Source organism: Spinacia oleracea, chromosome 6 (genome assembly GCF_020520425.1).
Source record: "Spinacia oleracea cultivar Varoflay chromosome 6, BTI_SOV_V1, whole genome shotgun sequence".
In the NCBI taxonomy this organism is placed as follows: Eukaryota; Viridiplantae; Streptophyta; class Magnoliopsida; order Caryophyllales; family Amaranthaceae; genus Spinacia; species Spinacia oleracea.
This window is the reverse complement of record NC_079492.1, coordinates 14,830,175-14,855,733: the sequence shown is the minus strand read 5'-3', so window position 1 is coordinate 14,855,733 and position 25,559 is coordinate 14,830,175. Positions and strand designations below refer to the sequence as shown.

General features: G+C 40.1%; 2 protein-coding genes across 6 annotated transcripts; one reads left to right on the top strand and one right to left on the bottom strand.

Moving 5' to 3' along the window:
• Positions 1 to 771: 771 nt before the first annotated feature.
• Positions 772 to 25,325, bottom strand: LOC110805262 (cysteine-rich receptor-like protein kinase 10). Its single transcript, XM_056833273.1, has 8 exons — positions 24,895 to 25,325; positions 3,632 to 4,475; positions 2,816 to 2,944; positions 2,558 to 2,706; positions 2,252 to 2,462; positions 1,902 to 2,139; positions 1,586 to 1,736; positions 772 to 1,231 (listed from the first exon to the last, which is right to left on the bottom strand). The coding sequence occupies exons 1-8, from the start codon at positions 25,042 to 25,044 to the stop codon at positions 917 to 919; spliced, it is 2,187 nt and encodes a 728-aa protein (XP_056689251.1). The 5' UTR covers positions 25,045 to 25,325; the 3' UTR covers positions 772 to 916.
• LOC110805263 (uncharacterized) lies at positions 4,379 to 8,639 on the top strand. Of its 5 annotated transcripts, none has more exons than XM_056833277.1 (3): positions 4,379 to 5,381; positions 5,555 to 5,615; positions 6,153 to 8,639. In XM_056833277.1, the coding sequence occupies exon 3, from the start codon at positions 7,134 to 7,136 to the stop codon at positions 8,199 to 8,201; it is 1,068 nt and encodes a 355-aa protein (XP_056689255.1). In that variant the 5' UTR covers positions 4,379 to 5,381; positions 5,555 to 5,615; positions 6,153 to 7,133; the 3' UTR covers positions 8,202 to 8,639. The 5 variants fall into 5 exon arrangements, with proteins under 5 accessions (XP_056689255.1, XP_056689256.1, XP_056689254.1 ...); XM_056833275.1 differs by having other exon boundaries at positions 4,939 to 5,426; XM_056833278.1 differs by lacking the exon at positions 5,555 to 5,615.
• Positions 25,326 to 25,559: the final 234 nt, after the last annotated feature.

Below are 25,559 nucleotides of genomic sequence, written 5' to 3'. Positions count from 1 at the left end.
ATAGAGGATACTAAGGGACTGTTAATGTAGTCGGTATTTTACCGACTAGTACCGATTACACAAGCAGTAGGTATTTTACCTACTAACTTATAGTCGGTAATTTAGACGGTAAAACTTACCGACAGTTTTTCAATCCAAATTTACTCAATTTCCGACCAAGGTAATAACGACTACCTTTACCGACTATTTACGGTCGAAAAATCATTTACCGATTGAAAATAGCGGTAGGAAAAACTATGTTTGTACTACTACTTGTTTAAGAAAGCGGAAGTTATAGAGGTCTTGGTGAATACACACGTGCATGTAAACTAGCTCGGGCAAGGTCCTTGGATGCCATATATTTTTTTGGTATCCTATGGGATTTAATTTATTTGGTCATAGTGGAGTTCCCATTATTCTCTCCATGTAAACTTTTTTTTTTGTTATCGTTGCAATTTCTAACCTTAATACTGCATCGGAGTAGCCCGAAATTTTCTTATAGAACAATGGCTTTCCACCGAGCGGTATGACCTCCTAATCAATAATCATAGTTGCTAAAATCCGTTAACAAAGTTAAGAAAATGTTAGAGAGAGAAAGTGAGAGCGGCTAAAACGTTAGAAAATTTACAAATGGAGAAGAAAAGGCAGTAGAGAGAGCCTCAAAGGGTAGTGAGCCAGTCATATAGACAATATATTAACCCATGTCTTGGGTATCAACCGTACCAATCGTATCATTCACCACAACTTTAACCAACTATGCTACTTGCAAGTTGCAACCCACAATGAGCAAGCTAATTAATAAAAGTATGGTTAATATTAATGTCATTGTAAAATCTACATCCTATAACAACAGTAACTGAAACCTAAAATTTATCATACAAAGAATTTTTATCAATCAAGAAATTTTCAAGCAATAAATTGTGCCCTACTTTGAATCTTATCGTGGATAGAAACTAGTGATCGAATCCCCATTTTCTGACAAACTACCTAAAGATCTCTCTTTAGAAACATCAGTGTTAATGTCTATGTTGGCAGTAGTACTGACGAATGCAGGATGAGAAGGCACCGGAAGTGCGAGAGAGTGGCTACTAAGCATCAACACTACTGAAGACATAGTTGGTCTGTCCTCGACATTTTCTTGAACGCATAATAAACCCATATGTATGCATCTCGTAATATCAGTTCTTGACCCTGTTGTTATTGTTGGATCAATTATAGATACAACTGTATCTTCTCTCCAATTTCTCCATACCTGTAACACATTATGCAACATTTTTCACCCCATATAGATTACTTACATCACATAAAATCACTACAAGAATTTGTATCTTTAACGACAACCTAATTACGACGGGTCAAAAATCCCGTCGTAAAAGCCCTTCTGCGACGGGATAATAACCAAACAAAGACGGGAACAATTGTCGCAAAATGTCTTTTACGGCGGGTTAACGATGGCCCCCTTTTATGACGGGTTCGCGACAGGAAATCCCGTCATTAATCAATGATTATTGGCCTTTATCGACGGGATTTCCAGTCGTTAATGGTACAATTTTTTGTAGTGAATTACTATTATAAAAAAATGTTTAGCTAATGCTTTGACACTTACGTAGCTTATTAGGTCCTCTGTGTGTTCCCCGTTTTGGAAGCCAGAATTCTTTCGACCTGTAATGATTTCCAGAACTAGCACGCCAAAGCTGTAGACATCTGATTTTACAGAGAAGAATCCATGAAATGCATATTCTGGTGCCATATATCCACTGCATAAAGGAGGTTAACTACATTAGGCTTTGAGACATTAATTTCATGGTATTTGCTCATTCATATGCATGATCATTCAAAGAACAGAATGATCATACAAGTCTGACATTTATCCTCGTTATCAGACAAATGTTTATTGTACAGAGTAGTATGATAAGACTTACTAGGTACCAACAATTCTGTTGGTATCTCCCTGTGTTTGGTCAACACCAAACAACCTTGCCATGCCAAAATCAGCAATCTTGGCATTCATATCAGCATCTAGAAGTATGTTGCTAGCTTTAAGGTCACGATGGATGATTCGAAGTCGAGAATCTTCATGTAGGTATAGGAGTCCTCGAGCTATGCCTGTTATAATCCTGTAACGCTTTCCCCAGTCCAAACATGACCGCTTGTTTGCGTCTGCACACAACCAATACTCAGGGAGTTAGGGATGTAATTTCATCTTACAAAATGTGGTGTAAATCTTAAGATAAGTATAAAACTGTGGTAATTTAGAGAAATTAAACCGTACCAAACAAGAAGTGATCGAGGCTACTGTTGGGCACAAACTCATAAATGAGTATTCTTTCATCTTCTTCTATGCAGAAGCCAAGGAGTCTAACGAGATTCCTGTGTTGAAGCTTAGCCACTAACAAAACCTCGGTCTTAAACTCGCTATCACCTTGTCCCGAATCCCTTGAGAGTCTCTTCACTGCAATTTCTTCTCTATTTGGAAATTTTCCCTGGTTTTAGCAGACACATATATGTACAACCATAATTAGATGTGTTTATTAAAAACAACAAACAACCATAATTCAAAGATCCAATTAACTAGTACCTTGTAAACGATACCAAATCCACCTCGGCCAAGTTTATTAGCATCTGAGAAGTCATCTGTTGCCACTCTAACGGCCTCAAAACCAAATTGTAGAGACACTAAACTTCTACTTTCATCAGTATCATGTTGATGAACAGAAGAAGAAGCCACTAAAATAAAAGGTTAAGAAAGTCAGAGGATTAGCACAATAGGCAAGATATTACTATATCGTTTTCCGGAAGTAAATGATTGAAAACAGAGGAGAATTCTTTTGCTTACTTGAGCTGTTAAACTTCTTCCGTGCCTTTCTTCTCCTACACAAGTAAATGAAGATGACTGCAAGAACAATTGATACAACAGTTGGCACTACCACTAAGACAGCAATCAGTGTCGTGTTGCTTCCATTTCCTGTAGATAATAAAGTTAGAAAGTCTGAAAGACCCTTACAGCTGTTTACTCCACAAGAATTAGGAAGGGGGTATATGGTCCAGTGTTTAATAGTATAGGGATTTAGAAAAGAAAGCTATTTTTTTGGGTTCATTTTACTTCTAATCTTAAAAGGGCAATGTAGTAATTTCGTTATTTTATCCCCAATTCTTATTCCCTACCACGCCAAATAAGGGATATGGACAAAATCAATGAATTCCCTATCTTCTTCCCAATCCTAATCCTAATCCCTATCCCCATCTTATACCAAACGAGCCGTTAATTTAAAACTGATAGAATTCAAACATTTGATGTTTGAAAGTCTGATGACAGCTACTAATGTACTCCCTCCGTCCCGAAATACTTGAAACCGTTTGACCGGCACGAAATTTAATTCATTATAATTGACTTTTTATTTAATTGAAAGGTAGTTAGTAGTGGGATATTTTTTTTAATATAGATAGTGAGATGTGGTGGGGGGTCATGAATTTTCTAATGTTTATTTAGGGTAGTAGGGTTGTTGGTGGGCCCTTAGGTAAGGTGAGAAAATAATAAAATATTATGTAAAGTTTCCATTTTTAGAAGCGTTTCAAGTAATCCGGGACGGCCCAATAATGAAAGCGTTTCAAGTATTCCGGGACGGAGGGAGTAACAGTCTGATATGTTTACCTGGTGGAGGAGGCGGCGAAGATGCACGCAACGGGGGAGGAGATGGTGGACTTGGACTAGGCATGTTGTTATTGGTGTAAAACAAATAATTTTCATATCTTATCTTGCAACTTGGTCCAATAACTTGTGCTCCTATCCTGTTAGCGCAACAACTCGGAAGCATATTAATAAAATCCCCAAGACAATTGAAGCAGTTTCTATATGACAAATCTGGTGAGCACTGAGCAAGTGCATAAACGTTCCCAAAACTGCTGTAACTATCATTTCCAGTTGCAAACTTAAGCTGCGAATCACCGGAAGCAGCTTCATTTCGAAGGTTGTTAAATAATGTTCCCAGCACCTGAGTAAACTGATTCACATTATCAGTCACATTATCTAAGTTAAATAAAGGTAAGCTAGGTTGTTCTTCACTGATTCCCAATAATGTGCGATTTGCATAACGTAGCATACAATCGTCGTACCACCCAAAAGCTTCCTTTTGTGTTGGGCATAGCCGTGGAAGCATACTTATTGAGTTATTCAGGCATGTATAGCATTCTTGAAACGTCACATCACCTCCACATAACGCGATCCCATTAACTCGGTCAGGTTCTTCACCAACTGAGAAATTATAGAAGTGGGTGTTGATTTGGGTGTTGGATGATATTGAAGAGAAGAAGGTGTTGAGATTTTCCTGGTAAGGGCTATTACTTGTATAATTACCATAAGTGTCTATACAAGAATGGAATGCAAAATTTGGCTGACAAATTGCTATGGAAATGAAGTAAAATTGAACAAAAATGTAAAAATAATGACTTTTAGACATTCCCATATTTGTAAGTCTCCCTCTTTTTTTTTTCGTCACCTGCAAAAGTTTTAAGAACGTATACTTAAGTAGGAGGGATGACATGATCATATATACAAGCCGAAATGATGGAATAAAGGAAGTTTATAAAAGACAATTAATTTGAAAGTAAAACTTTGCACGTCCATAGAAGTTTCTCTATATGCAGTAGTAGTTAAATGATGTTGTATAAAATATGCCAAGACAAGGAAATGTGTAGACCCAAGGAAAAAGTCAAAAAGAAAGAGAGTGTGGAATAGTCATTGGTGTGCTTCATGATACATTGGTCAAACTTTGACAAATATTTATGTCATGTACGTACTTATAAAAAGAAACCAATTTCATTTTTGTGGATAAGAAAAGACCACAATAATTGACTTATTTGAAATCATACAATAAACAAATCCATATTTGACTTATTAGAGAACAATTTTAGAATTATTCTGGGTGGATATGAATAGAGCAGCGTGTAAACTAGTACTCCGTAAGAACTAATGTGACCAGACCTGTCAAAAATCGACCCGATCCGAAAACCGACCCGAACCCGACCCGAAAAAAGCGGGTCCTGAACAAGATTTTTCAACCCGTAACCCGTTTTTATCCGAACCCGAATAACCCGAAATTTTCGGGTTAGAAACGGGTCTGGTTCGGTCTGACCCGTCGGGTTTGGTGGTTAAATGAAAATTTTGAAATTAAAAAAAAAAAATGAAAAAACAACCTAAAAACCCTAAAACTAAAGTATCAGACTTCTGGAGCCGCCGACCAAACACCCATCTCACTTTCTCTCCCTCTCATCCTCTCATGATCTCATCCTTCCGAGCTCTATGAGTCTCTGGTGTATCGGCAAGGTGACGGTCCGGTCGAGCTCTCATCCTCCATTCTATAAGCGAGGAGGTTCTCCAGCAGGTTGCATTCCCTTTCTTCGTGGTAAATCAATTTTCTCATCCTCTTCATCTCCCACTACTTAAGAAGGTAATCCCGTTATTAATTTTATACTTTAAGATAGTTATCAATTTATCATTGATGGTGGTAACTGGTAAGTCAGTTGAAATTTCTAGCGAGTTCTAGTCCATGGTTGATTTTTTACTTGATTTATTCAGGTCGCCTTAGTAGTTGAAAGGGTCGTGAACACATGAATTGCTAAATTGACATAATCTCCAGGTACCCAGTCACTGAATTAAGCTATAATGTTCGTTTAAATGCTTAGGGGTTGTTGAATCAAGGTTTTCTTGGACTGAAAATCGATCAATTTTTTAACGCCTAACTGTTGGTTGTGGACAGACTGTATTGATCCCTTTTATCTACACAGATTACATCATAATCAAAATGCTTACACGGTCCTTGTTTATTTGCATTTTGTCGATTTAAATGTCATGTTGCTATACTCATTTAGCCATTTTTTATTTAGTTTACTGTATTCTTTAATTGACACATGTTACTATGAGTGATGTGCAAATTCCATCTATACGTGGCTGATGAGCCACATTTTGGTAAGAACAAATGGATCAGAAGGAAACCTTATGATCCCCTTTTCATTACTATAGTCTATAGCCGTTAAGACTAGTGAGAGGCAAGATATATGTGTGAGGGCACAATACTGAATATTATTGTTTTTATGGAATAGCCTTTATGCTTGCACACTAATATTACTGTATGTGTGAAAAATTCTAACTTTGATCATTGTCAATTCTACTGCAGGTTTCTTCAAAGTAACTCTCATGTCAAGTACCAGTTTGCCTTTGACAAGGATCTTTGTTAATTTGGTTGATACTTGATAGGGACAGGGATAACATTTGATTTGGATATTTGGGTTACAAATTTACAATGAAATTTAATTTAATGATTCATAAATTCATATTGTTTCCCAGTTTTTGTAACCTTAATTAATGGTGATTAATTTGACTTATAGAAAATCTCGTGGAAACAGAGATGGAGTACCAATCTACCATGGAGATTTCGTGCATGCACGTAGTTAACCACTGAATTCAATTCTTAATAAAACGTTGGTGATATGATAAGAGTTTAACTTGTAATTGTTCTGTTATGGTGCATTTGTTCAACCCGAACCCATAAAAAAGGTATCTAATAGTAAAAAAAAGGCGTTATAAAAAAAGGCGCTAAAAAAGCTTTAAACCCGTTGGGTCAACCCGAACCCGAACACTCTGGGTCCTGAACAAGCATTCGTCAACCCGAACCCGAAAGTGACCGACCCGCTAAAATCCGAACCCGAAAGTGACCGACTCTGACCCGACCCGACCCGACCCGTTTGACAGGTCTAAATGTGACTGATAGCGTTGATGGTTTTAATCAGGTAAAATAAACTGATAGCGATGCGGTAAAATAAAAAACCGCGGCATTTACCCCACTTTTTACCGCAAGACTAGAACTAATAGCACTGCAGTAAAAAAGTAAAATAAAAAAATAAACGCTGGAATTTATCCTACTTTTGACCGCAATGATAAATATATTGTAAATATTTTATGCATTGTTATTCATAGTAAATAGAATACTTTGTAAACCCTAGTATCTCTTGTATACACTTGTATAAATACTCCCGTACAATCAATAATAATCTCAAGGATAATTTCCTACATGGTATCAGGCCCCCTTTCCTGAACCCTAGCAGTTCTGCTGCCCTCCCTTCTTCCTCTTTCGTCCTCCTTCTTCCTCTATCCCACCATGGCTGACACCTCTCATGCTACTCTCTCCAATATCAAAAATGCCGTCCCCATTGTTTTGGAATTAGACAAGGGCCAATACTCTCATTGGGCAGAACTCTTTAAACTTCATTGTCGGGTCCACCGAGTCATCGACCATATCATTGCCCCTGCTCCATCAGCCGCCGGCGACTCCACCACGGTGAAAACCGAAGCTGAAATTGCTGAATGGAACCGTCTCGACGCTGCCGTCCTCCAATGGATATATGGTACGATTTCTCATGACCTCCTGAGCACGATTATAGTTCCTGACACCACTGCCATGAAGGCCTGGGAGAGCCTTCGTCTCATCTTTCAGGACAATGAAATTTCTCGTGCCGTATGCCTGGAACAACAGTTTAACGCCGTTAAACTAGACAACTTCCCTAACATGGACTCCTATTGCCTTGAATTGAAAACCCTAGCCGACCAACTTGCAGGCGTCGGTGCTCCGGTGTCTAACAACAGGCTCGTTTTGCGACTAATTGCTGGGCTAAATGCAAACTATGATGGTATGGCCATCAATTTATCACGAGCAAAACCCCTTCCCTCATTCACAGAAGCACGGTCCAGCCTCTGTATGGAGGAAAAGCGCAAAGCACACCAGGCCGGAGACGGCGCTGCTGTCGACGCCACGGCTCTCCTTACCACTAACCACCATGACGATTCGGACGGTGCCCCAAACAATTTTAATCGTTCGAATCAACCTCGCCGCGGCGGTAATAATGGAAATCGCGGCCATAACGGTGGTAAGAGGGGTGGCCGTGGAAAGCACAGAGGGGTGGTAACAACGGCGGCAACTCCTCCGGGGCTCAGACCGACGATGGTCAACAGCAGGCGCAGCAATCTTGGGGTTCCTGGCAGTGGGTTCCCCATGTGCCTCAACAGCAGCAGAATTGGCAAGTCCCCCCTTGCCCTTACCCCATGCAGCCAGCACGTAGCATGGCTCCGAGGCAGCCTGGCATTCTTGGTGCCCGTCCCCAACAAGCTTATTCGGCTCGTCCATCCATTTATGCTCCTACTGATATTGAGGCGGCAATGCACACAATGACACTACAAAACCCGGATGATAATTGGTACATGGACACCGGTGCGACATAGAATATAACCGCTAATGGAGGTACTCTCTCCCCTTATTTTAATTTGAGCATTAATCGTAACATTATTGTTGGTAATGGACACGAAATTCTAATTCGCGGTTATGGGCACAAATCCCTCCCTATCCCCTCTCTCCACTTAAAGAATGTTCTTCATGCCCCTAAACTCATCAAAAACTTGATTTCCGTTCGTAGATTTACAATTGATAATAATGTTTCTGTTGAGTTTGATCCTTTTGGATTTTCTGTGAAGGACTTACAGACGGGGATGCATCGAATGCGATGTAATAGCTCGGGGGAACTTTATCCTATCATCACCAAAAATCGAGCCACAAATCCTTCGGCCTTCACTGCCTTGTCTCCTGCTCTATGGCACGCCCGATTGGGTCATCCGGGATCCTTAGTTTTTAATTCTCTCAAAAATAATAAACTTATTGATTGTAATCGCACTTCAAACTCTTCTGTTTGTCACTCTTGTGTTTTTGGTAAACATATTAAGTTGACATTCTACGACTCTATTTCTCGTACTTTACTGCCATTTGATATTTGTCATAGTGATCTATGGACCTCCCCGATTTTAAGTTCTGCCGGTCACAAATATTATATCCTGTTTTTGGATGATTTTACGAATTTTCTGTGGACATTTCCCTTAGGTGCTAAATCCCAAGTTTATTCCACATTTCTGCAATTCAGTAATTTCATCCACACTCAATTCGAACGAAAAATTAAATGTTTTCAATGTGACAATGGGCGGGAATATGACAATAATTCGTTTAAGTTATTTTGTTCGAAAAATGGTATGACTTTTCCGTTTCTCTTGCCCCCATACCTCTTCACAAAACGGAATTCGAACAATTAATAATTTAATTCGGACCCTCCTTGCGCATTCCTCCATGCCTCCCTCCTTTTGGCATCATGCGCTTCAAATGGCCACCTATCTCCTTAACATCTTTCCCACCAAACTCCTAAAACACAAGTCACCCACTCAGCACCTTTATCTTAAAGACCCCTCCTACTCTCATTTACGGGTCTTCGGGTGCTTATGTTTTCCCTTGATTCCTTCGACAACAATCAATAAGTTACAATCCCGGTCCCTTCCTTGTGTTTTCTTGGGCTATCCTCCTAATCATCGGGGTTATAAATGTTTTGACATTTCGAGTGGTAAAATAATCATCTCCCGGCATGTGATTTTCGATGAAACCAAATTTTCATTTTCAGAAATCAATACTCACTCTCATCCTTCGTATGACTTTCTGCAATTTGGGATTTCATCTCCCTTGTGCCAGTTCCTACGGCACCTCCAGCCCTATCACACCAGCCGGCCCAGCCCACTACTCCTTTACCACCTCCCTCCCTTCCCTTAGCCCAAAACACACATCTCCCCTCTCCACTGGATCTCTCTCCCACGGCCCAACCTGCACCTACACCAGCCTTGCTGGACTCAACATCTCCAGGCCCACCCGTAACTCCTATCTCCCAGTCCACAGTGCCGGCGCGTGTGCAGCCCACACACAGCATGGCAACACGCTCATCTCATGGCATTTTTAAACCCAAACGCCCTCTAAACTTGTCCGCCACGGTTACCATCTCACCCATTCCTCGTAACCCAAAGGCGGCCTTGTCCGACCCGAATTGGAAAGATTCCATGTTAGATGAATTTAATGCTCTTATTAAAAATGAGACATGGGAGTTAGTACCTCGTCCTGTTGGTGTTAATATTATTCGCTCTTTATGGATTTTTCGTCATAAACGTAAATCTAATGGTGATTTTGAACTGCATAAAGCCCGTCTTGTAGGTGATGGGCAATCTCAACAGGTTGGTGTGGATTGTTACGAGACTTTCAGCCCGGTGGTCAAGCCCGCCACCATTCGGTCGGTTCTCAGTATTGCTCTATCTAAGTCTTGGCCCATTCATCAGCTCGATGTCAAAAATGCTTTCTTACATGGTCACTTGCAAGAAACTGTCTACATGCATCAACCAATGGGTTTCCGCGACCCATCTCATCCAGATTATGTGTGTTTGTTGAAAAAGTCTCTGTATGGTCTTAAATAAGCTCCACGTGCATGGTACCAAAGGTTTGCTGATTATGTTTTCACCATTGGTTTCACTCATAGCAAGTCTGATCATTCTCTATTCATTTATCATCATGGTGCCGAAACGGCTTACATCTTTCTATATGTTGATGACATTATTCTCACTGCTTCTTCTGATTCTCTTTGGCGACACATTATGTCTCTTCTCATCTCGGAATTTGATATGAAGGACTTAGGTCCTCTGAGTTATTTTTTGGGCATTGCTGTGAACCGCCATGCTTTCACAGCGTACCTATGCCGAGGAGATAATTGAGCGGGCAGGTATGTCATCTTATTCACCGGTCTCGACCCCAGTTGATACTCACTCCAAGCTCAGCGCCACCTCCGGGCCACAATGCGCTGACCCTACTCAGTATCGCAGTCTTGCCGGTGCCCTTCAATATCTCACTTTCACCAGACCGGACATTTCTTATGCCGTACAACAGGTTTGCCTTCATATGCATGATCCTCGTGATGAGCACCTACGAGCCTTGAAACGCATTATTCGGTACATTCAAGGTACTCTCTCCCTTGGCCTGCACTTGTACAAATCCTCTACTTCTGGTCTTGTCTCTTATACAGATGCGGATTGGGGTGGTTGTCCGGACACCCGACATTCCACATCCGGATATTGTGTCTTTCTTGGAGATAATCTCATTTCTTGGTCGTCAAAACGACAGCCCACTTTGTCTCGCTCTAGTGCCGAAGCAGAGTATCGAGGGGTAGCCAATGTGGTCTCTGAATCTTGTTGGATCCGCAATCTTCTCTTAGAACTCAATAATCCAATCCACAAAGCTTCTAGTTTATTGTGACAATGTTAGTGCGATTTATCTTTCCGGCAATCCGGTTCAACATCAACGCACTAAACATATTGAGATGGACATCCATTTTGTTCGCGAAAAGGTTGCTAAGGGGCATGTTCGAGTTCTCCATGTTCCGTCCCGTTATCAAATTGCTGACATTTTCACTAAAGGTCTTCCGCGCGTACTCTTCAATGATTTTCGGGACAGTCTCAGCGTACGGGAACCTCCCGCTTCGACTGCGGGGGTGTGATAAATATATTGTAAATATTTTATGCATTGTTATTCATAGTAAATAGAATACTTTGTAAACCCTAGTATCTCTTGTATACACTTGTATAAATACGCCCGTACAATCAATAATAATCTCAAGGATAATTTCCTACACGCAAGACTTGGTTTATTATTTCGTGATACACATCATTTTTATTATCTGTGTTGTATGTGAGAGCATTGTTTAGATTTTGTTTTTGGAGCTCAATCTTCCACTCCAAGAAATGGTTGTTTTTTGCAGCTTACTGCCTTTGTGCCAAGATGTTATTGAGTGCTTGCAATGCGACTTTAATGTCACTATGCACAAATATGCAATGTGGCTGCTTATCCCTCCCTAGTCGGAAGCATCAATGTCGATGTGATCTATCTTATCCTCGCTTGACAACACCTCGAGTCTGCCTGTCAGACAATCATTAAACCGACCCCAAAAGCCAAAACCAGATCAGAGTTATCAACCGCATAATTAGAGTACGTTGTACCTTGCGTTCCTAATGACAAGTCATGATTGTTATCAGACGAAGGAAAAACTCCTAATTAAGCCCATCAAAGTACTTGCAACTGGTATACCCGTAAGCTTGACAAACCCCTTAACTCCTCGCTCGCATCTACACAACCCCCTCCTATATACAACATTGGCTTCTTAGACCCGGAAATCACCTCCAAGATTCTTTGTGTTAGAATAATGCCTTGAATCGGTCAAGCCACTTACTGCAACTCCCCAGCACGAGGATCTCGCTTGGACTAGGGTTATATGTGTTTTGGGCCTATTTCCTGGGAATTTCCGCAACTGTCTAGAGAGTACTATATAAACTTTCTAGGTCATAACCTAATTTTATTCTGTAATATGTACTCCTCAAGATCAATAACACTTTCCTCCCCTCTACCTGTGGACGTAGCTAACACATTGTTAGTGAACCACGTTGTTCTTTATTTACATTATTTAATCTTTCTTTGTTTTCTTTATAACACTCTGCAGCTCCTCGATTTTAGGAGGTTCTGGTAAATGAGAAACATACCCCTAGAGCGTAGTATTGTTCACTATTTGAGGGACAATCACCTCTTGTTGTATATCCTTAGGAATATCGATCAAAACGGGTTCAGGGCGGCCGGCTTTGGTGATGATAAAGGTGTTAAGCTATTAAGGATGAAAAATATGGAGAAGAAAAGGGGAATTGTATTGCTTACTCAATGCATAAAAACAGTACACTAACATGCTCCTTATATAGAGCTTACTGACAACTAACTACCACAAAACTAGGAACAAACCCAAACTAAAACTCCAAAACAAACTCCTAATATTCTGCCATTATTCTCAGCAACTAATCCTACTATGTAGGATTCAACTAACAGCTAGTTGACTATAACTAACTGAACTTAACATACCCTCCCTTAAACTGAACTTTGCAAAAGATCAGTTTAATTACATAAATAAAGCCTTTTATCAAACAGGATTCTTCATGGTGCAGACTCCAAGTAACCTTCTAAACTTCACAAAGCTGTCCAGTATGAGAGACTTTGTGAAATTGTGCACACATCGGCAACTTGATCAGCACTCCTGCAGAAAGCTAGATCAATGATTCTGTCTTTAGAGAGATCACGTAAGAAGTGATGTGCTTGTATTTTCCATGAAAAACTGGATTCCTTGAGAGTTTAATAGCTGAACTGTTGTCACAAAATAATTGAGTAGAATACTCCTGCTTGAACTGAAGCTCTTCAAGAAGATTTCTTAACCAAAGCTTCTGACTTGCAACAGGTTGCTGCTACTACAAATTCCGCTTTAGTGGTTGATAAGGTGACTATAGGCTGCTTCTTTGAACACCAAGAAACAGCTGCAGAACCCAACATGAAAGCATATCCAGTAGTACTTCTTCTGTCATCCAAGTCTCCAGCATAATCACTATCACAAAATCCAAGCATCTCTGATTTTCCACCTTTCTTGTAGGGGCGTGTTAGGGTTGTGTTGGTCCATTACAACACCGGCCCCCTGAACTTCCACCTTGTTCTCAAGGTGGATAGTAGTCGCCAATGGATTATCTGCCTCGGCAACTCCGGTCAATGTTGTCTTCAATGTTGTGCATGTATGTTCCCCATAGGCAATCGGAGTTCCCCAAAGTCTTCAGAGCACTTGGTGCATGTATGTTCAAGCTCCTCTTTGTTGGATAAGCTTTCATGAAATAGTAGAAGAAGGTCGTGTGGGGAAACTAAGGTGAGAGTGGTCAAGTAGTGAGATGGTTCTAATATGTGATTGACAAGTTTTGGGTTGGGGAAATTAGAAAAGAAGTTTGGTTTAAAAATAAAATGATGGGTGGTTTTGTTAATTGGACTATGTGGATGGTTGAGTTGTGAGGTGGAGAATTCGGGTATAAAAAAGTGGCAGGATTGAAGTTGGGTGAGTTGGGTTGGGTCATGATTTGATGATTGGAGTAAAAAGAAAGGGTGTGTTTCAAAGGTGGGTTTGGGTTATCTAGAGAGGTGTTTGGGTTGTAAAGTGGATAGTGGGGTATAAAAGATGGGTATTAAAAACATCGGAATATGAAGTGCACCTTATTTTAGTAACCCCAAGAAAGGGATTGATATTCTTTAATGAGCCACTATTGGCTGATTATGGCAAGAAGGAATATGCCTTACTTGTGTGTCATATTTTCTGGCAATTTCGAAAATGCCTCTACCAGCTTCCTCTGGAATAGTATTCTTCTCCAAGGCAACAAATTTTTTAATGGAGCTTCTACCACACTCCACCGTCTTTAGAGACTTACGAGGCGACAAGTATTTTTCTCCACCAAGCTGGAGGTACCTGGACCGCCACCAGATCCACTTGTTGTTGATCCCCCTTTCGCGAATCCTTTCTCATCCAGGCCAGCAGCCCCACTGCAAGAGGTGGTTCCACTCCCAACCCTAGATTCTTCCATGTTAAAGCCACCACAAGAAGCGGCTCCACCATCAAAACTATGTTTCTCGTCCAAGAAGCCTTGACCACCGCCTCTTCCGGCTCCACCTTTCTCGAAATTTCCTCTACCACTGTGGTTGTTGCCGTTGTAACCACTAGATTGACAACCTCCGCAAGCAAAACCCCTTGAAAAATCACCTTTCCTCTCACAAGATCCACCTGATTTTCCTTTTGTGAAACTCTTTCTTCCTCGGTCAAGGTCTCCCCTACCTTCATTGGATAATGCTCTTTTACGGAAAACAACATACCTTAATTTCTCCAGATTTGGTTTCTCCACCGGTGGCTCTTCCACTTCAACCACCGCTTCATTGTGTTCCTCTTCAAGCTCATCCGGCTCGGTTTCTTTCTCACATAAAGGTTGAAAATCACTAATGATTGCTCGAACCTATTTCGCTTTCACCTCCCTTCCTTCTTCCAGCACCATGTATGTTTCTTCTTTCTGGTTTCCCGACCTTCTGTGGCGTCGCCTCCATCATCAACCTCTCTGCCATTACCATTCGTCATGGCGAAACCCTTGGCCCTAAATTTCTCCATCCCTTCTGCCACAAGATGTTGCACCATCCCCTCTAAGCCATTCATCCTCTGCTCTGCAAGTCCACTTTAACACTGTGAATCTGGAAGCACCATGGCTGTCTTTCCATACAGAACCATGGTTGCTCTGATACCAAGTGTGATGAACTAACTATTTATTTTGAGCACAGAATTAAAGGCAGAAACATATTAATTTACTTAATGGATGAAAAACACAAAAAGGGATATCAAAGGTAGTGACTTGAGGTCACCGCTCTCCAAAGCCTAAGCTTTACCAAATTCTCAACATGCCTCTCATAACCTAACGTGCCCTTATTTATAATCATTCTACTACACCTACTAATTTGACTTTTAGCTAATATCACTCATTACCAATTATGCCTCCCTTACACTTGATTCATTACATATTTTTGCATATCTCCATTCTCTTTCAGCTTTGTCTTGTACACCCATTTCACACCAATGGACTTCTTTCCCTCCGGAAGATCATTCAGCTCTCATGTATTATTTCTCTCAGCTATTTCCTCATTCATAGCATTTTGCCACTTTTGTTCTCTAACAGCATCTTCTTAGCTTGTGGGATCACAATCTGAGAACAAAGCAAAATGCGTGAGGATATTATCTGAATCATCATGACCAGGTAGTTGTACCTCAAAGTCTCACATCCATCTTGGCCGCCTTCTTAATCGAGTGCTACCAGGTGCTCCTTGTTGCTGATGAGAGTTGCTTGGAGTTGAAACTAAGCTAATGGGACTTGCAGGCTAATATTTAGTTACGGCTGATGTTAGATAATGCCTTGAATCGGTCAAGCCCCTTACTGCAACGCCCCAGCACGGGGATCTCGCTTTTCCGTATCTGTTATTTTAGACACGGGTTATCTGTTTTGGGCCTATGGGCTTTTCCGCATCTGTCTAGAGAGTACTATATAAACTCTTTAGGTCATAACCTAGCCGTATTCTGAAATCTGTATTCCTCAAGATCAATAAAACTTTCCTTCCCTCTGCTTGTGGACGTAGCTAACACATTGTTAGTGAACCACGTTAAATCTCTGCGTTCTTTAATTACGTTAATTTAATCTTTCTTTGCATCCGTTATAACAAACTGGTATCAGAGCCAGGTTTGTTCTAGGGTTTGAAAATTTCGTTGAGAAAGATGTCTGGTATGAACGTGAAGGTCGAGAAATTTACCAGGAGTAATAGTTTCAGTTTATGGCGAATCAAGATGCGAGCCTTGTTGAAACAACAAGGGTTGTGGGCGTCGCTTGCTAGGAAGTCGGCAGATCCAATCACCGATGAGATGGCTGTTCCGGAGGAGAAGGCACACTCGACGATTTTGTTGTGTCTTGCTGACGATATCATCACCGAGGTCGTGGAGGAGGAAACCGCACAAGGTCTGTGGGTTAAGCTCGAGAGTCTGTATATGACAAAGTCCTTAACCAATAAGTTGCTTCTGAAGCAACGTCTGTTCAGTCTGCGAATGCAGGAAGGTATGCCTCTCCGAGATCACTTAGATCAATTAAACACAATCTTATTAGAATTGCGTAATATTGATGTTAAAATTGAAGATGAGGATGCTGCTTTAATTCTGTTAGTTTCTTTACCATTATCGTATGAAAATTTTGTGCAATCGTTTATTGTTGGTAGAGATACTATTTCTCTAGAGGAGGTTAGATCGTCCCTCCACACTAGAGAGCTGCGCCAGAAATCAGTTTCTAAGGGTCCTAAACCTAATGATATTTGTAATTAATGTAAGGAGAAGGGACACTGGAAATCTGATCGTCCCAAGAAGAAGAGGCAACAGGATAAATCGCCGGGTACTACTGCGGTAGCTGTTACCAATTCTGAAAAGGATATTGCTCTAGTTGCTGATGAGCACACGCATCAAAGTGATGTGTGGATCCTTGATTCTGGAGCATCTTACCATATATGTCCGCGCAGGGAGTGGTTTACAACCTACGAGAAAGTAGATGGTGGCAATATTTCTATGGCTAATAGTTCTGTTTGTAAGGCGGTTGGAATAGGCTCAATTAAAATTCGGACACATGATGGTAAATTCTGCACATTGAATGATGTTAGGCATGTTCCACTTATGACAAAGAATCTGATATCTTTGAGTATGTTAGACAACAAGGATTTCAGTTTTCAGGGTGAAGGTGGAGTTTTACATGTCTGCAAGGGTTCGAATATGGTTCTGAAAGGTGTAAAACGTGGTACCTTGTATTTTCTTCAAGGTTCTACGTTATCAGGTTCTGTTGCTGTTGCATCCTCGGAGATTGATAAGGAGAACATGAACAAGTTATGGCATATGAGGCTTGGTCACATGAGTGGAAGAGGGATGCAAATTCTGTCAAAAGCGGATCTTCTTTGTGGTCACAAGGTCACGGATCTTGAATTCTATGAACATTGTATTTTTGGGAAACTACATCGCAGCAAGTTCCCTAAAGGTATACACAGAACAAAAGGCACACTTGATTACATCCATTCTGATTGTTGGGGTCCTTCCCGGGTGGAGTCTTTAGGGGGGTCACATATATTTTGTGTCAATGATTGATGATTTCTCAAGGATGACTTGGGTGTTCATTATGAAGCATAAAAGTGAAGTTTTTGAGAATTTCAGACAGTGGAAGGCATTAGTGGAGAATCAAACAGGGAAGAAGATCAAAAGGCTGTGAACTGATAATGGTCTGGAATTTTGTTGGTCTGAGTTCGATGAGTTCTGCAAGAATGAAGGGATTGCTAGGCATCATACAGTCAGAGATACACCACAGCAAAATGGTGTAGCAGAACGTATGAATCGGACACTTCTGGAGAAAGCTAGGTGTATGCTTTCTAATGCTGGACTAACTAGAAGATTTTGGGCAGAAGCGGTTAGTACAGCTTGTTATCTAATCAATCGTGGACCTCACACAGGTATACACCTCAAAACCCCTATTGAGGTGTGGTCTGGTAAGCCTGCTGATTACTCTAGTTTAAGAGCTTTTGGTTGTACTATTTATTATCATGTAAATGAGGGTAAATTAGAGCCACGAGCTAAAAAGGAAGTATTTGTAGGCTATGTGGATGGGGTTAAAGGGTATAGAATCTGGTCACCATCTGAAAAGAGGGTTATACTAAGTAGAAATGTAGTCTTTGATGAAAATTCTATGTTTAACCCTACTGTGAAGTCTATTGTTGTGTCAGAAAGTGGTAGCGTTGAGAAACAGGTGGAGCAGCAAGTCACTCTAGATGAGAGTTAACCACAAGATGAAGGTCAACAACCACAGTCAGAATCAGAACCATCAGGTTCTTCATTACCAGTAGCGAATCAGCACAGTTTGGCTCTTGATCGATCAAAGAGAGCTAATTATGGGATGCCTCCCAAGAGATATGGTTTTGAAGATATGGTGGCCTATACACTACAGGCTGCTGAAGAGGTGGATCCTAACCCTGATGAGCCATCCACCTACAAAGAAGCAGTTGCATGTACTGAGTCTACCCAATGGCTTGCTGCAATGGGAGATGAGATGGAGTCACTTCATAAGAATCAGACTTGGGAATTAACCAAGAGACCTCGAGACAGAAAGATCGTCACTTGTAAATGGGTCTATAAGAAGAAGGAAGGAGAAACATCAGTTGAGGGTATCAAGTATAAAGCTCGAGTAGTAGCTAGAGGGTTCACTCAGAGAGAGGGAGTAGACTACAGTGAGATTTTTTCGCCAGTGATCAGACACACTTCCATCAGGGTGCTACTAGCAATAGTTGCACATCAGGATCTGGAGCTTGAACAACTAGATGTGAAGACAGCTTTTCTGCATGGAGAGTTGGAAGAGGAGATATACATGACTCAGCCAGATGGTTTTCAGGTTCCTGGTAAGGAAGATTATGTTTGCAAGTTGAAGAAGTCCTTGTATGGACTAAAGCAGTCTCCGAGGCAGTGGTATAAGAAATTCGATAGCTATATGATAGAGATTGGCTACACCAGGAGTCCGTATGATTGTTGTGTTTACTATAGCAAGGCAGCAAATGGTTCATTGATTTATCTGGTCCTGTATGTAGATGATATGTTATTAGCTGCAGAGAACAAGTCTGATGTTCAAAAGTTGAAGGATCTCCTTAGTGCTGAGTTTGAGATTAAGGATTTGGGTGTGGCTCGGAAAATTCTGGGGATGGAGATTTATCGGGATAGAAGCAAAAAGAAGCTCTTCTTATCACAGAAGGGATACATTCAGAAGATTTTGTCAAGATTTGGCATGTGTAGAGCAAAGCCCATAAATACTCCTTGTGCTGCAAATGCACATATGTCTCTTGCTTTTGCACCTAAGTCTGCTGAGAAGAAGGAGTACATGTCTCGAGTTCCCTATGCTAGTGCAGTAGGAAGCTCGATGTATGCAATGGTCTGCACTAGACCTGATCTAGCACAGTCTGTTAGTGTTGTTAGTAGGTTTATGGGTGAACCTGGAAAGGAGCATTGGCAAGCTGTGAAGAGGATTTTTCGGTACCTAAAAGGTACATCTGATGTTGGTCTCATTTATGGAGGTGATACAGAGTGTTTGGTGACAAGGTTTTCAGACTCTGATTATGCTGGAGATGTTGACAGTAGAAGATCTATGACTGGTTATGATTTCACTCTTGGTGGTTCAGTTGTCAGTTGGAAAGCTACTTTGCAACCTACAGTGACTTTGTCGGCATTGACAGAAGCAGAAAAAGAGGGAATATGGTTGAAAGGGTTGGTCAATGATTTGGGTCTACATCATGATCAGGCTATAGTGTACTGTGACCGTCCCAAGGCAATCTGTTTAGCTAAGGATCAAGTACATCATTAGAGGACTAAGCACATCGATGTAAGGTATCATTTTCTGAGAAGTGAGAAGAGAATTAAGGTGAACAAAGTGGGTACTGCTGATAACCCAGCTGATATGTTCACCAAGCCGGTTCCACATAGCAAGTTTCAACCCTGTTTGAACTTGCTAAATGTTAGGAGTATTTGATTGCCCTTTTGAGGGCAAAATCTGAGGCAGAGGAAATTCTGGTACATCTGGCATTATAATGGTGCATCTGGTACATCTGTTATTTGTGAGAGGATTCAAGTCAAGGTGGAGATTTGTTAGATAATTACGGTATCTGTTATTTTAGACACGAGTTATCTGTTTTGGGCCTATTTTCTGGGCTTTTCCGCATCTGTCTAGAGAGTACTATATAAACTCTTTAGGTCATAACCTAGCCGTATTCTGAAATCTGTATTCCTCAAGATCAATAAAACTTTCCTCCCCTCTGCCTGTTGACGTAGCTAACACATTGTTAGTGAACCACGTTAAATCTCTGCGTTCTTTAATTACGTTAATTTAATCTTTCTTTGCATCCGTTATAACAGCTGAGTTGTTGCAGCATCCTTTTCATTGTCAAGCACTGGGATTTGCTTGACATCACCGGTGTTCTTCCACGGCCAAAAGTTTTCTTCATCATAGACAACATCTCGACTAGTGAGCATCTTCTTAGTGATAGGATTATATAACTTGTAGGCTCTCGATTGACCACTAACACCAAGAAAGATGCATTTTTCTCCTTTGTCATCTAACTTTTTTCTTCTTTGATCTGAAGAAAAAGTGGGCTTCTATTCAAAACATGAATGCTCCAATTCACTGCCTTGGGTCAGAAACTCTTAGGAACTCCACTCATCACCAAGAGACTACGCACCATATTCATTATTGTGTGATTCTTCCTTTCACATACACTAGTTTGTTGAGGTGTGTAGGTTGTTGTGAGTTGACGTTTGACACCATGCTCCTCACAAAAAAAATTTAAATTCCTGTGAGTTATATTCACCTCCCCGATCAGTGCGAAGCACACGGATATAACTGTCTGTTTCTTTCTCAACCAATGCTTTGAAATTTTTGAAAGCTGTAAAGGCTTCAGATTTATCCTGCAAGAAATATACCCATGCCTTCCTACTTAAGTCATCAATAAAGGTAATAAAGTATCGTTTACCTCCATTGAATGTGGGATTTATTGGCCCACAAAGATCAGAATGCACCACTTCAAGCACTTTCGTTGCCCTACGAACTTTTCCTTTCAGAAATGGGGCTCTATGTTGTTTTCCGACTACACAATCTTCACACTTCAGATGGGATTGTTATCGAAGGAAGGCCACTCACCATATCTTTCTGCACCAATGTCTCAAACGACCAAAGCTCAAGTGTCCACAATGGAGATGCCAGAGCCACATTTTATCCTTCAATTTTGCTGAGAGACACAAGTGACTCACATTCTGAAGGTAGAGTGGAAACATTCTGTTTGCAGTCATCTTCATGTTGGTTATCAAGGCCAACTTTTCATCTCGTATCGTACATGCTTCATTCTTTATGCAAATCTCATACCCCTTTTCTTGGAGTTGACCCACACTTAGCAAGTTCTTCAAAACAGGCACGTAAAGAACATTAGAAATAGTGTGGGTTGAGTTTCTTTCGGTTTGGATTATTACCTTTCCTTTCCCCATGACATTAATGCTTGTGTAGTCACCAAACTTGACAGCATCACGGTAAGATTCATCTAACTCGGAGAATGCCTTCTTATCTCCACACATGTGGTTAGGGTTGTGCACCGGTCCATATCCGGTCCGGTCCGGACCGGAACCGGAATAGTCCGGAACCGGAATGTCAAAATTATTATGTCCGGAGAACGGACCGGAATAATTCCGGACAAGTCCGGTCCGAACTTGATTATTCCGGATCGAACCGGGTTAGGACCGGTTAGACCGGATTTTTGCAGTTTAGTGGATTTATTCTTTAGAGAAAAAAAAACTCTTCAAAATTAGACTACTATACAACTTCAAATCCAGAAAATTAAGATGATGTAATCAATAATCTCACCTTAGATCCAACATACAATATGAATAGCTATAATACTTAACAAGATAACACTTATCTGATTTTTTTTTTCACAAAAAATAATTTGTAAAACACCTGGAACATCAAATCAAAGATCCAACTGGAATAAAAAAAACTACAATACCATCATTTCATTTGTTATTTCATACCTTCATATAATCATATTACATGTTTATAGAGGAGTAACAAGACCACATCAACAACGAAACACAAATCAACAATTGCCCCAAGCTAGTTCAAAACGCAAAACCCAAGCCACGATTTCGACGATGCGTGAAACTTCAAAGAGGAGAGAAGAGGTAGCGCGGGTATCGACGATCTTCTAGGTCGTCGTGAGTTTAGTGACTCGCAGTAGAGGGTGATTGTGGATCTAATACGGAGAAGGAGAGAGAAAAGATGAGCATATGGGTAGGTGGTGGGTTAAGAGAATGGGGGAGAAGGATAGAGAAAAGATGAGCATATGGTAGTGGCGGCTAACTACTCCAACTTGTAGGGTTTTTGACAATATCAAAATTTTATTGTTATTTTTTTCCAAAAATCCGGATTTCAGGACCAAGCCGGGTTTTTCAGTTTTTGTCCGGTTATGTCCTAAATCCGGAATGCCTGATTTTTGAGGTCCGGTGTCCGGTCCTGAATCCACCGGTCCGGACCGGACCGGACAATTCAGGTCCGGTTCCGGACAGGATTCAGGACCCGGTCAATATCTGCACACCCCTACATGTGGTTGTTGCAACCAGTATCTAGATACCACATGCTCTTTGGAGTATCTTCCTTTTCTTGGGACAGCATCAGTAAAGAGATCTCTTCTAATTTCTCTTCAGTTTCAGCATAATTGGATTTTTCACCTCCTCGGCCATTCAAGTTAGTTCGACATACATTCTTATAAATGTCCAAAGTAATGACATCTATGGCATTGAATTTTGGACTTGTTTATTGACCTTGATTATTTTTCCATGACTAATGTCTTCCTCGACCTCTCCATTTCCCTTGATTATTGTTTCCCTTGTAGCTTATGCAATCGTCATTATTAGATGACGAACCAATATTGGTTGTTACCTGTAAGGCCCGCTCTTCATCATCTTGTCTGAGCTTCCTCTCATGAACTCGCAATGAATAATGTAATTCATCAATTGAGAGTTCATCCAGATCCTTTGATTCCTCAATGGAGCAGACAATAAAGTTGAAATCTTTTGTGAGGGATCGAATAATCTTGTCTACGATCATGGCATCATCCTTATTTTCTCCATGGACCCGCATCTTGTTGACGATTGTCATCATCCTTGAAAAGAAATCATCAACTGATTCTCCTTTCTTCATACGCAGACCATCAAAATCCTCACAAAGTCCCTGCAACATCACCCGCTTTGATCTTGCATTTCCTTGGTACTTCCTTTTCATGGCATCCCAAATATCTTTGGAGGAATCTTTGCAAAGAATGGTCTCCAAGATTGATCTGTCTATGGCCTATGGCCTGGAACAGATAGTTCTTGGCCTTGAGACCCGTCAACTTCAAGGCTTCAAATTGGGCTTTTTTTGCCTCCGCTCTATATTGGCTAGTTCTGCTACGCCAAAGACTATTACAGCCTAGAATTCCTTTGATCTTAGAAAATTCTCCATCAACATTCTCCAATGATCATAATGACCATCAAACCGAGGGATTGCAGTACACTAACATGCTCTATATAAGGTACATGTTAGTGTACACTAACATGCTCTATATAAGGTACATGTTAGTGTACTACTACTACAGTGTGCAATACAATTGTTCAGAATTTTGTGGACGCTCAAACTCACTCTTCTCTCACTAACCTTGCTCTGATACCACTGTTAAGCTATTAAAGATCAAAAATAGAGAGAAGAAAAGGGAAATTGTATTACTTAATGCATAAAAACAGTACACTAACTTCTAGATCAAAAAGATAAGAAGACAACGGATTTTCACATAGAGCACGTTGGATGCCCTCAATTCTGCCTTCTCTTGAGCAATTAGAAGAGTTTGGGTTTAAAAGTGGTTTTGAGGGAAGGAGGTTTGAACCAATAATTTCCATTTTTATTGTTCAAGATGTTCTTTGTTTTTTGAAGCATATAATCTATATGGATTTGTAAGATCGAATTAACCCTTTAATTAGTTAACTTGAAATTTAATTTAACAAATAATTTTATAATATAGTAGAAAATAAACTCGTTAAACTGGGATTCTACAATAACAAATTCTTTTTTTATTTAAATAATGAAAAAAAATACCAATAATATCTTAGTCTAGTACTCCCTCTGTCTCATAATATAGTGCTCGTTTGACCTTTTTCACGGGAATTAAGAAACTTGAAAAATAACATGATGAACTTAATGTTATTGTACTTTAGTAGAAAATTACACAATTTATTTTATTTTTTAAACAAAAGACAAAAAATAATAAATTATGGGACCACATTTTCATGATAGAAACATTAATGATAGGACCACGCTATTTTTTAGGTACAAACATTAAATATTGGACCACATTTTGAGACACCCAAAATGGAAAACAGGCACTATATTTTGGGACGGAGGGAGTAGTAAATACAGAGGGCATGTGGCATGTGTTCAGCACCCCCAAAATTTTTTTAAAAAAACCTTTATATACTGTTTAATGGAAGATGAGATCGTAAATTGCTTCTTGCTTAAGTGGTAAAGGGTGTTGTGACAGAGCTTGAGTGCATTTTGTCTTGATTTTAACTCCTAGCAAGCATAATTTTATTTTTATTTTTACTAATACAATATTTTAGTTTGACTCCTAGCAACATTATTGACCTTGTGTCTTGACCAAATTTACTCAGGGCAAATTAATTTCCTATTACTAGCATTGGCAGTATGAAATCATAAAGCTTTGATGTAATCCATTCTAACATAGGATTATCTTTGATCGACTTCGTGCCATAAATCTTGAATCTTCAAATTCTAAGTATTTTTTTTATAATTTTGTTATTGGCCTGAAATTTCTAATTTAATTTTGGAGTCAAATGTCAGACCAAAAGCACAATAATTGCACAATTCATCAACGTCAAATTGAATTAACAAAATTAAACCAAAAACAGGAGATAGCAATAATCATTGTGCTTAATGCCTTAATCGAAATCAACAAAATCTTGCTAAAATTCATGAATTGAAGAAAGAGAAAGTACCATGAGCAAATCAAGGCCGATTTTGAGGTCACGGGCTCGGCGTTCACGATCTTCGGGTTCTCGATCAACAAGAGAATTATCGTCAACACCTTGGCTATTGTTGTTAATGGCGTTGTTCGTTAGTGAATCTTTCTTGTCTGGCATGTCCATTTTCTCAGAATCTGTTGATTGCGCTCTTTTGTTCAAATCCTAACCCCCAATAATTGATGAATTGATGAACTTGGTATAATATTTTCACTTTCCGGTTCAAACCCTAGCCATCAGTATTCGTATTTGAATTTCTTTGATTTGAACTCTACGCATGATATATTCGTGCGCAACATTTTTATGTTGATGTTAAGAGATTTGAGCTCGTCTTCCATAGCTACCATAACAGGAGAGGAAGAAGTGGGAGTGGGAGATCAGAGGACGCAAGAGACGGGACAGGGGAGAGTGTACAATTCCACTTGTATGGACCCGGTCCACGCTATAATTAGCGTGGACCAGGGTATTTTTGTAAATTAACTATATCTTCATAATAGTAACTATGAAAAAAATATAGTCATTCTGATAAGAATAACTATTTTATACATAGAGTAACTATATGTTCTGTAAAGTAACTATATCTTCATAATAATAACTATGAAAAGATTTTATCTAAAGAGTAACTAAATTATATAGAAAAG

What these genes read in the sequence shown, in the direction of transcription:
- LOC110805263 (XM_056833278.1), top strand. Translation starts at nt 7,134, where the DNA reads ATGGCTGACACCTCTCATGCTACTCTCTCCAATATCAAAAATGCCGTC.
- LOC110805262 (XM_056833273.1), bottom strand. Translation starts at nt 25,044, where the DNA reads ATGGACATGCCAGACAAGAAAGATTCACTAACGAACAACGCCATTAAC. An exon ending in GATTTGGTATCGTTTACAAG is followed by an intron (nt 2,463 to 2,557) that starts GTACTAGTTAAT and finishes TGCTAAAACCAG; the next exon opens with GGAAAATTTCCAAATAGAGA. An exon ending in CCTCGATCACTTCTTGTTTG is followed by an intron (nt 2,140 to 2,251) that starts GTACGGTTTAAT and finishes GGTTGTGTGCAG; the next exon opens with ACGCAAACAAGCGGTCATGT.